The sequence below is a fragment of the Panulirus ornatus genome, chromosome 14 (genome assembly GCF_036320965.1).
Source record: "Panulirus ornatus isolate Po-2019 chromosome 14, ASM3632096v1, whole genome shotgun sequence".
NCBI lineage: Eukaryota > Metazoa > Arthropoda > Malacostraca > Decapoda > Palinuridae > Panulirus > Panulirus ornatus.
The window spans coordinates 62831268-62843363 of NC_092237.1; the positions used below are offsets into that span (position 1 = coordinate 62831268).

Here is a 12096-nt window from a genome sequence, read left to right on the forward strand (position 1 = left end):
GTGTGTATGGGTATATATGTATGTCTCTGTGTGTGTATATATATGTGTACATTGAGATGTATCGGTATGTATATTTGCGTGTGTGGACGTGTATGTATATACATGTGTATGGGGGTGGGTTGGGCCATTTCTTTCGTCTGTTTCCTTGCGCTACCTCGCAAACGCGGGAGACAGCGACAAAGCAAAATAGATAAATAAATAAATAAATAAATAAATATATATATAAATATATATATATATATATATATATATATATATATATATATATATATATATATATATATATATATACACTGTGCTATAGTTTCTTATTACCTACCAACTCCTTTTACAAGATAGCAATGGCCAACCGTTGCATTTCCAGGTACTTTTGTATCCCCACTGTATGTGATGTCATACCAGTTTCTGGGAGCCACCCCCGACTACTGGTGCCACGTAGCGCCTCTGGTGGAAGCCAACTGGACCCAGGAACAGATCCTCTCCCTTGCTATCCCCTACAGGTATCTAAACTCCTGCATTCTTATCTTACTTGCTTAGTTATGACGCCGTTGTGCGCTTTCAGATAAAGTTGGTTCCACGTTTTGGAAGACATATTATGAGTCTCCTTATCGCTCTTGAGCAAGTTCCTAAACTTATATGCTTTCTCAGTCACTCGTCCTATCTTCCAGTCTCCCGCGCCCTTATATCCATCACTATGTCTTTCTACGGCTACGATCGTAGCTAGGATGAAATTCTGGTCCTCACTCCACCACCTGTTTGAACCTGACTTTATATTCCCTTCTCCACTGCGGGGAATCAAGATTATACTCTGATCCCGTTCTTCCCTACATTGTCCTTCTTGGATTTTCCTCCTCACTCCGAAATCAGTAGAGACAGCTTTCTTTCTGCATCTAACTTGCAGCTTTGCATATGTAGAGATTATACGCATCATTCAATGACAAATGAACAATCTCCTTTTCTGACCTTTAGGAAAAAGCCCTATTTTGTTTTACTGATCAGTGATCGCTTGAAGCGTTGTATAAAACTCCCCCTTGAGTTAGGCCTCCCTGACCCCAAAGAATTCCTAAAAGAAGTGTAATTTAGAAATTTTATTTTTTCATTATGCATTCAGCCAACAACGCATAAATGAACCATCACCTCAAGTAAGACGTCGATATTCTTGATGCAGGAACGCTACTAGGGAGTATGACGGATGCCACATGCACGATTACAACTACACGGCGGCGGTGGAGTTAGGCTACGCGACCAGCGTCAGCAATGTGTCTGCTCTCGGAGGTGGCAACGGCGCACTGGTCAAGTGCTCGTCAAGGACCTTCAACTACACTCAATACACGTCTACAATTGTTACTGAGGTAAGACACACTTATAGCTGTCACCTTCATTTTGAGGACGCCTCCAAATCATTAACTCCACCTGACTGTCTCATGGGCCTTAGTGGTGTAATTTGGTAGCGTTACCGGCCAGAACCTTCTGTATCCAAGATTAGGTTTGAGGCTTGTTTAGCTTTTTAAAACAAAATATTGAGTGTTTATTTGAATAACCTGAATAACATTGATTTAAAGCCAAAGTATAATAGTTTTTTTTCATGGCAAAAGGCCATTTGCCGCTTAAGTTTAGATAGCCATTCTGACTGTGCTTTGTACCATAAGTACGTACAGAAGGAGCCAAACGAGGACGGTCCTGGAAGGTTCAGCATCTGAAGTATCTGAAGCTTCCTCGCCATGGCGGGAAAGGCGAGCAGGTATTGCTAATTAGTATTAAACTCACACACACACACACACACACACACACACACACGAGCTTGCTTGAGTGACTGAATAACATGGAGTTTCTTACTGTATCCTAGAATGAACGTGACACTGTACCCAACAGCAGTGCGGTGTGTGGCATAAATGATATGATTGTAAGACTCTTCACTACATGGACTTAACGTTTCCATTTGGGCTTGTTATGGACAGTGGGACCTGGTGTGTGAGCGCCGTGTCCTTTACTCCACAACCCAGGCGGTGGCACATGTAGGCGGTTTGCTCGGCTCCCTCGGCTTCGGCTACTTTATTGACAGGTTAGTACCGCCAATGACAGGCCTCGTAGCGTTCTGCCGTCATGGGTGTCTGTATTTCTCTTGAACAAAATGCGGTCCACGAGGGAAGAGAATTTAATCCTTGTTATAAAAAAATTTTGTAAGTTGATGTGTTCTATAGAATATACATATGTATGTGTGTGTCTGTGTGTGTGAAGTAATCAATGTGTGTGTAATTACCGAAGTAATCAGCGCTGGAGTGCCTGTACTATTAAGATCACCAGCTTAAGTCAGCGAGGAATTACTTTCAATACCTGTCGCGGAAAACCACATTCTCGGGGTATTACGCCAGCTAACGTTAGCGACTTTAGGATTTCCTCACACTACGCTTTCCCCGACAGGCAATTGTGTCATGGCCCATGAACCACACGTGTTGCTGTGACTATCATATGTTTCCTTGCCACTTGTAACTCGTATAATTGATGTCCCACAGGTATGGACGACGGCCTGTACTCCTCGTGTGTTCCATGATTAAGACTGCCGCATCATTCATGATTCCAGTTTCACCCACTGTTGAGGTCTACATCATCCTTAAGGGCATCCTCACCTGTATGGCCTCCGGACAGTACCTCACCCTCTTCGTCTTCGGTATGCTACGACTTTGGTCGTTGGTGTGAGAAACGATATTTTGTGTGGTAGGTTCTGTAATCCCGTAGATTGACCTTTGTTGGAGTCAGGATAACCTCTGCTGTGGGTAACAACGGAATATGTTTCCCATCTGACTTCAGCTGATTATTTTAGGTAGTATTTTAGATGTATTTGTCCTTTGATAGAAATCCTAAAAAAGGTGATGCTGCGGTGGCGTGGTAAGATATGCTGAGAACTACCCGTGTATTACCACCAGAAGCTGCCAGTGTGTGATGTTGATGTATATGGTTTGGCAGAGGATCAACCTTCTGTCCTGATGGTACTTGAAGAATCTTTGATATAGTATATGGATCCCACTACAGCTTTTGAAAGACGGACCCATTTGTGGTAACAGATAGGATCAACTTTGCAGTTACTGTAAATACAAAGGAGTTTCACACCCATTCCTTCACAGATCATGTGTGATCTACTTAGTAGACAGCACGTCTTGAGAATGATACCCTTACATGAGAGAATAAGGCCGTCGATGTTATCTTTAGAAGATATATTCATCTAAATAAGGTCTGAGAATTTGTTCAGTGTTGAGAAGTTACATATCCTGATGGACGGAATGAAGTGAAGAGAGTCTCTGATTGGACGACTATGGAGGTGACAATGTGTTCTGATGTTGATCAGAAGAGGTGCCGAGATTCCATGGCTGTAATGGTTTCACTGGAAGAGACGCTCTTACTGATGGTCTGGCCAGTGTATAAGACTTGGTCTAAAGAGCTCTTGAAATGTCCTGATCAAGCTGACGTAAGGGCGTGATGCGCTCACTGGTTGGCCTCCTGTGACGATGTGCTCTCATTACTGGGTTCATGAAACGGCGCTGTCCCTGTGCCGAGGTTAGACTGACGGACCTCTGTTCATCAGGTCATAAACGAGGTCATCTATTGAGGTGTCAAGAGCCACACTATCTGGTGATGTGGCCGATCTGGATGACTGATGACTGGACAAACATATCTAGTGTAAGTCGTGTAAAATCAGACAAAGATGACTTATCGCTCATCGCAGAAATAAAGCCATGAAGTCTCCTAGCATTCCAGACAGGTTCCTGATTGTCACACCTGTGAATCTGAATTGACAATGAAATATATTTCAATGAAATGTTTTCTTTTAATCACGAGTCGCAGAGCAAAATCATTGCATGGATGGTCCATGAATGAACTGCTCGGCGACGACTCTCATATTGACAGGTTAATGGCATTTTTAAACAACTTAATCTTGATTATAAGTCTTGAAATCCAAACTATATTTTGAATTTTATAATCCAATCCAATCCTAGCTTCGCACAGCTAAAATGATACTGTGAAGATTTTTCGAAAATGTTGAGAATTAATGCTGTGTTCCTACATACCGTCACGTAATCTGGTCGAGAACAGTATCAACATAATCCCAATTATTTAAGTTTACTTGTGAGCATTTCTACCCACTTCAGCACGGCACTCCAAACACTGAACGCGATGGTCCGTTTTTAACAGATGGCCTTTTTTCTGAACATAGTATTAAACCAGGTACGACACAGAACTCTCTTAGGGTAAGGTCCACGACTCCTCTAACCTCTTCATCCCTCACTTCTGCAGCTATGGAGACGTGTGCTGTTAAGTACCGAGCGGCGGTGGGGACACTACTGGTGTTGCCGTGGGCTCTCGGGTACATGTTGGTTCCTGGGATCGCCTACCTTGTGCGTCAGTGGAAATGGCTCCAATTCACCTACTCTATTCCAGGCCTGTCAGCTATTGTCTACTTCTGGTGAGTCTCATACATCCTATCAATATCTGGCTGGCCAGCTCGTTAAGTCTTCAATCAAGAAATATGAGTTCTGTTGGTCCTGGATGAGTCGAACAATCATTCTTTTTCTTTGATGACATTCAGGAGGTAAATCCTTCGTATCTCTTTCAGAAATGCTTTTGATTATTACATGATATCTTTCGAGCACAGCGGGTGTCACATCCTGACATAATAAGTAACATAATCACGGCACATGAAACAAATGAATGAATCCCAAGGTGTGACTCTCGAGTTAAATTAGTTATATTTATCACTTAACAGGGTAATAAAACTGCCTTCTGTAGGATTTCATCTATTCCCATGCCACCTAAACAAGGATTGTATCCAACGCCTTGGTCTTGATCACTGTGCGATACCTCAGACGTAATTATGAGTATAATGAGATGAAATCACATGTGTCCCAGCAATGGTGAATGATAGCTGTTGACATATTCACGTCATCCCTAAGAAAACATGAAACATATACCTACCACTATACGGCAGGTGGTTTCCGGAGTCTCCTCGTTGGCTCATTGTTCACGGCCGCAACCAAGAGGCCCTGAAGGTCATGACCTGGTCAGCCAAAATCAACCGGAACACGCTGCCCCCCGACCACGTCCTCCTTGCTTCCATGAAGAAAATGGAACGTCAGGTCAGCTTAGAGATTACAAGTTTTTGTCTTATGTAACTTTTGTATATCCTTAAGATATTCTAATTTGTATCGGAATTTTCGATTCTATAACATATTCCATTATTCTAGGGATCCTTGAAGAAGGGTGAGATGGCCAGTAGTGGCGGGAACAACTTCTTATCTCTCGTCTTCTCTAAGCTTAAACACATCATCATATTGTGTATCATTCCTCAGCTGCGAGCAAGAACTCTGGTTTCCATGTTTTGTTGGCTTTCTGCCGGTATGGTTTACTACGGTGTTTCCCTCAATGCCACCAACCTCAGGTATGTTATCCTGTGAGTTATGGTTGTTCATCTAGTTATTCCATTCTCCAATATATGGACAAATTTTCATGCTCGAGGTTCCATTTCATTACTTTTTACTCCCTACCAGTAACTCATAACTCATTCTTTCTTTTTCAGAGGTGAACTTTATATCAGCTACTGTCATTCCAGCATCGACCACTTCCTTTCTCTTTTTGTTTTAGCTCTAAATTCAATCTTTGCTTACGTCGTTCCTTGTTTGAATCCTGCCGTTGCCCATCTAAAGTAACCAGTCAGCTGTTTTCACGACAGTAGAAACATCTGACTCTACCCTCGTTATTCAGGAATTAACCTTTTCTTATGTTACATTTATTATGAAATTGACCTCATTTTGTTTTTCTTTTGTTCCGGCGATGACCTCAAACAAGGACTGTTTTGTTTTGATTCGAACCCCTTATCTCTCGCCTTACGACTGACTTGCAACTTGTGATTCAAACCTGATCCATGCCATAATTTTTGTTATCTTAGTGCTGACCTCTGTCTTGTTATTATCATTCAAGCATGCCACGCTATCAGTCTTGATTACCTCTACTGTTATCAATGCGGCACTGAACTCAGAATTAGCTGTGTCATTCACTGATTTTTCCCCTTCCTGTCTCAGCACTAATCCATGCGTTAGTTTCTGTCACTTTAACGTTAGCCTCTTGTTCCTTCATTAGCCTTTTCTCTTTCTCTTCTTTCAGCACTGACCCTTACTTGTACATATTCTTGGGAGGGCTGTTGGAGGTACCAACGTACCTCCTCCTGTGGCTAGCCCTTATGTTCATAGGGAGGAAGAAGTCTCTTGTTGCACTGTACCTGGTGTGTGGCTTCTTCGTCATACTTGTCATGGCACTAATGCTCCTCTACGCTGCTGGTAAGGATCTTACGTTTCAACAGTGATGATTGGCCATGTTTAATGATAATAGTAGGCTGCGATCAGAGTGATGCCTTTTAAACCACAAGCCTACTGATAAGGCAAGTATATCATTCTAGTTTTTTTTCGAATTAATGTTTAAATGATAGTTGCTAATGATATCCATTAATTGTTAACATCATTATCACCATTATCATAAATGTTCTCATTATCATAGCACCATCATCATCAATGTTGTCCTCATCCGTGTCACCATTATCATAAATGTTATCATTATCATTATCACCATTATCATCAATGTTATCATTATCGTTACCACCATTATCATAAATGTTATCATTATCATTATCACCATTATCATCAGTGTTACCATTATCCTTACCACCATTATCATAAATGTTATCATTATCATTATCACCATTATCATCAATGTTATCATTATCCTTACTACCATTATCATAAATGTTATCATTATCATCGTGTTATCCTCTTTCCATCGGTGAACATGACCAGTATGGTCTGGTCTTTGACCTGGAGTATAAAGGTCAACTCAAAAGTTAACGTTACTGAGGATGTAGTGAAGACAAGTTTGTCGAGGTGGGAGTTAAATGTGCGTTCTCTAGAGAGTGGTAATTATGCGTTTGTCGAGGGTTAAGTCAAAATGCATTTGATGGAGGGACACAAAATGCATTCGCTAGCGAATACTTGAGTCTCTGGTTATGATTGTATGTATCATTTTTGTTGCTATCGTTATGATTACAGTTACATTTTCCATCTGAATTTCATTAACTCTTCCTATTATGAATATTTCATTCGCTTGACACATGTGATACTGCAGATGCTGAGGGCGTCAGGGTATTCCTGTCTCTGGTTGGCAAAGTAGCGGTGACGGCAGCATACCAAGTCATCTGGATGTACACAGCTGAGCTCTACCCGACAGAGTACCGCTCCCTGGCGGTGGGCGAAGGCAACTCCTGGTCCAGGATGGGCAGCACCTTCTCCTCATTCATCAACGACATCCTGGTGAGTGGTGATCGCAAAGGGACTGTTGAGGGCAAGGTACTGTGTACAGCTTCTCAAAAAAAAAAGAAAAAAATAATAGTAATAAAGTAACAAAACTAATTTTCTTTAATCATATCTCTGTCTGTCTGTCTGTCTCTCTCTCCCTCCAGGGTCAGTCACCTGTTGATGTTACTTCACTAATGCGGGAAGTGGCAAATATGTATGGAATATATATAATTGCCTTCCTCGTTGTAGGGAAGTAACGTCAGAAACAAACTAACAATAGCCTCATTTGCAGACAGTCAGTCTGTGGCAGGGGCCTATCTAGGGGAAATGGCAAGCACTGAAACTGCTCCCCTGGCTTGATTGAAAATATACATACAGTGGATGTATATAAGAATATATACGGTGTAATTATGAAATGTTGAAGAGTTAGGCCAAACTTGAATTTCATAAACTCTTGAAGACTTAAAGTTAAAGACTTATTTGATCAAAATTGTAACGTAGAAGTGGTAATGCAACTGATAGTGGCAAAATACTACTATAGTTGAAAAGTAGGCGAGTTTCTTTTTTATCTCACAAAACCAAACCGTTAAAAATATCACTAGGGTAGCATATGTCAAAAATATCAATAGGGTAGCATATGTCAAAAATATCAATAGAGTAGCATATGTCAAAAATATCAATAGGGTAGCATAAGTTAAAAATATCAATAGGGTAGCATATGTCAAAAATATCAATAGGGTAGCATATGTCAAAAATATCAATAGGGTAGCATATGTCAAAAATATCAATAGGGTAGCATATGTCAAAAATATCAATAGGGTAGCATATGTCAAAAAACAGACCTGTTGAGTGGTGTCCCCCTTCAAGTGGCGCCCAGGGCACCTGCTTTACCTGCCATACCCTAGATACACCACTGTAACTATTACCTTCAATTTTCGGTATTTTTCTCAGAAAATAAGATTTCCTTTAAAAACTCATTATAAGAAGTATTTTTCATGATGAATATAAATCTGGTGTTAAAATAACGTTTAGTCCTCTTAATGACACCTAATTAAGCTGTTAAATGGTCAATTTTGAAATATTTCTGTTTCTTTGCATCTTATTTACTGAATATGTATCGGTAACAAAAAATGTTTCCTTTAAAAACTCATTATAAGAAGTATTTTTCATGCTGAATACTTAATTAAGCTGTTAAATGAAGTCAATTTCAAAATATTTCTGCTCCATTGGATCGTATCTAATGAGTATGTATCGGTAAATGAGAGCATTATGATATATTCTCCATGATTATTTCAAGTATAAAAGTGTTTGGATATCTTATCTTTTAGTTTTGAAGCAAAATGTATTTTGAGATAAAAAATACTCCTAACTATTCAGAGGCGTATCTAAGGGAAATAGCGGTTATGGCAAGCACTGAATTTGCGCCCCTGGCTTGATTGAAAATGTATGTACATTGGATATATATATATATATATATATATATATATATATATATATATATATATATATATATATATATATATATAAATATATAAGAAATATAACTTGAAGAGTTAGGCCAAACTTGAATTTATATAAACTCTTAAAAACTTAAAGACTTGTTTTATCAAAATTGTAACGTAGAAGCGGTACTGCAACTGATAGTACCGAAATATTACTATAGTTGAGAAGTAGGCGAGTTTCTTTTTTATCTCAAAAAACCAAACCGCTAAAAATGTCAGTCTGGTAGCATGTCAAAAAACAAACCTGTTGAGTGGCGGCCCTCCTTCAAGTGGTGATCAGGGCACCTATTTGATTGCAGTGCTCTCGTCATGAGCACGACGATACAACTATTAGTCTCAGAGAGAGAGAGAGAGAGAGAGAGAGAGAGAGAGAGAGAGAGAGAGAGAGAGAGAGAGAGAGAGAGAGAGAGAGAGAGAGAGAGAGAGAGAGAGATTTCAAAGGATACCGTTTCTTCTGTGCGCTTCTAGTTCTACCAAAGAAAATCGTCTTACCCCAAGAGAGTTCAAGGGCTACCTATAATAAATAGAACACCGGCAAATTCTTTGATAGTTTTCTAACTTCAACAAATATTTAAAATCTTACACTGGTACGCCCTTTAGTTCACCTTAGTATATAGAAAAAGTTTCAAGTTTTTAGCCGTTATCGTAACTGATTTATGGTCGTGACAAGCCCCATTAGAACCATGAGCAATGAACGGCTGAAGGTCCTCCAGCAGTTTGTTTATCATTTCCAGTAATTTCAGAGTTTTTTCAAGACCTCCTTCTCATTCCATCTCACTGGTGCTTTCCACTGTGAAACTGATTTTCAACTCGTCATTCTTCTCCTTGCATATCTTTATGTGACCGTGTACAACTCTTCCCTCTGAATTCCTTTGCATGCTTAGCTGCTCTTTAACTGACTATCTAGTACTGACGACTTTGTAAAAAGGTTTTGGATTTTTCCTATGTCAACAGTGTTCTTGTCATAGTCACTCTGTTCCTCCTTTATTATCCTGCTATACTCATTCCTTGCTCTTTTTTTATACCTTTTCAATGATGGCTGGCTATAATGTCGCCTATGTCTCCGTTGCAGTGCATTCTTAAGGGCTTTCTTTCTTTGTGTGTGTGTGTGTGTGTGTGTGTGTGTGTGTGTGTGTGTGTGTGTGTGTGTGTGTGTATGTGTGTGTGTGTGTGTGTGTGTGTGTGTTTTGTGTGTGTGAGTGCGTGTGTTATGGGATATATGGGGCAAACCCATGCAGAAGGTGGGGGACGCGACTTTATGGAGCATGTGTGCGAGAGAAGCACAAGGTATTGACGGACACTTTTGATGAGTCGGTCCGAGGTCGTGTTTTCCGTGTAGACTGACGCAATGTGCATTCCCTTTTTACGAGCTGTGTTGTACCTTGCAGGGGGAACACTTTATATGGGCACCGTCAGCACTCTTTGGTTTGATGTCCCTAGTGTCTGCGGCGCTGACCCTGCTGCTACCAGAGACCAGGCACTGCGAGATGCCTGAATCTAATGACTTCATTTAGAAAGAAGGAACGCCGGATGTCAGCATGAACGAAGTGAGTCAGGATGTCATCAGTAGTCTGTTAGTAATGCAGGGACAGAAGAGCCGCAGACCACAAGAGCCATATGTCTTAGATTATATTGCTTCAAGGCCAAAGAAAGAAAGAATAAGAAGAATTCACCAACTTATGACATTGCACGAAGCGCAAATAAACCAGAACGTAAGAAGTTCAGGGTCTTTAATCTGAACACCAGTGTGGTTGTGTAAGACAATATTCATCGATGAAATCTTTTACTAAAGTTTGGTCATAAGGATCCGATTTCCAGCTTCTCTTTTTTGACTTTCTGCTTTCACTCTGTTCTCTTCTAGCCAGATTACTCTGTGATCAGTTCTTTCCCATGTTGAAGGATTATTTTTTCTTACTTTCTGTATCACCAGAGACGTTCCTCATAGCTCTGTCTTTCTTTTACCCTCTTCATTTTAGCAGCAGCTGTTTATCTTTGATATACGTATAACACAGTCCACATATGTGCTGATGGAACAACTCTAAACTCGTGGTACAACAAGATAACTTGCTGTACATTATACCTTATACTGGATTTATAGATATTACTATGGGGATACAGGGTGAGGTATGGAAAAAGTATCAATGAACGTAACACATACAGGATATGGAATGCGGCTGCAAGGCCACTAACCAAGGTGGTAAAGAAGTGAAATGAAGTATGGGAACTGAACAATCGAATGGAAAGGGCCTTGATAGTGGCTCTCATTTGCATAGGACATGAGACTATAACCGTGTTTGTTTCGCACGATGGGCTACAGCAGCTACGAAAATGGCGGTGCTGGATTGTAGGGACACAGGGCCGGGGGCTGGGGGAGCTGGAAGAATGGGGAAGAACAGGATGCGACTTCCAGCGAGGTGAGGATCGGCCTCTGGGTATTCAGTCTTATGTTTTTGCATTTCAGTCATTCCCTCTCAGGAAAGCTTCTGCGCAAGCCGATATGTTAGAATAAGATTAAAGCTCTCACCTGTTTACTGATCACCCGAGTCCGCATGCTCACCGTGATTAATTATACGCACATGCACACACACAAACACCCACACGCATATACATAATTTTTTTTTTTTAAACTATTCGCCATTTCCCGCGTTAGCGAGGTAGCGTTAAGAACAGAGGACTGGGCCTTTTTTGGAATATCCTCACCTGGCCCCCTCTGTTCCTTCTTTTGGAAAATTAAAAAAAAAAAGAGAGGGGAGGATTTCCAGCCCCCCGCTCCCTCCCCTTTTAGTCGCCTTCTACGACACGGAGGGAATACGTGGGAAGTATTCTTAATCCCCTATCCCCAGGGATATATATATATATATATATATATATATATATATATATATATATATATATATATATATATATATATATATAGGCTAAGGTGAAGATTTGTATGGGTTTTCAGAAAAGAAGAGTGAATGTTGGGGTGAAGAGGGTGGTGAGAGTAAGTGAGCTTGAGAAGGAGACCTGTGTGAGGAAGTACCAGGAGAGACTGAGTACAGAATGGAAAAAGGTGAGAACAATGGAAGTAAGGGGAGTGGGGGAGGAATGGGATGTATTTAGGGAATCAGTGATGGATTGCGCAAAAGATGCTTGTGGCATGAGAAGAGTGGGAGGTGGGTTGATTAGAAAGGGTAGTGAGTGGTGGGATGAAGAAGTAAGAGTATTAGTGAAAGAGAAGAGAGAGGCATTTGGACGATTTTTGCAGGGAAAAAATG

At 40.6% G+C, this 12096-nt stretch overlaps 1 protein-coding gene across 1 annotated transcript; it reads left to right on the top strand.

Moving 5' to 3' along the window:
* The first annotated feature begins 373 nt into the window (after positions 1-373).
* LOC139753103 (organic cation transporter protein-like) lies at positions 374-11652 on the top strand. Its single transcript, XM_071669191.1, has 10 exons — positions 374-500; positions 1169-1352; positions 1959-2062; positions 2514-2668; positions 4291-4459; positions 4982-5129; positions 5238-5431; positions 6154-6326; positions 7165-7349; positions 10225-11652. Exons 1-10 carry the CDS (start codon positions 391-393, stop codon positions 10348-10350), a joined length of 1548 nt encoding a protein of 515 aa, XP_071525292.1. The 5' UTR covers positions 374-390; the 3' UTR covers positions 10351-11652.
* The last annotated feature ends 444 nt before the right edge of the window (positions 11653-12096 follow it).

What these genes read in the sequence shown, in the direction of transcription:
- LOC139753103 (XM_071669191.1), top strand. Translation starts at nt 391, where the DNA reads ATGTCATACCAGTTTCTGGGAGCCACCCCCGACTACTGGTGCCACGTA. An exon ending in TCAGCTATTGTCTACTTCTG is followed by an intron (nt 4,460 to 4,981) that starts GTGAGTCTCATA and finishes ACTATACGGCAG; the next exon opens with GTGGTTTCCGGAGTCTCCTC. An exon ending in AATGCTCCTCTACGCTGCTG is followed by an intron (nt 6,327 to 7,164) that starts GTAAGGATCTTA and finishes GTGATACTGCAG; the next exon opens with ATGCTGAGGGCGTCAGGGTA.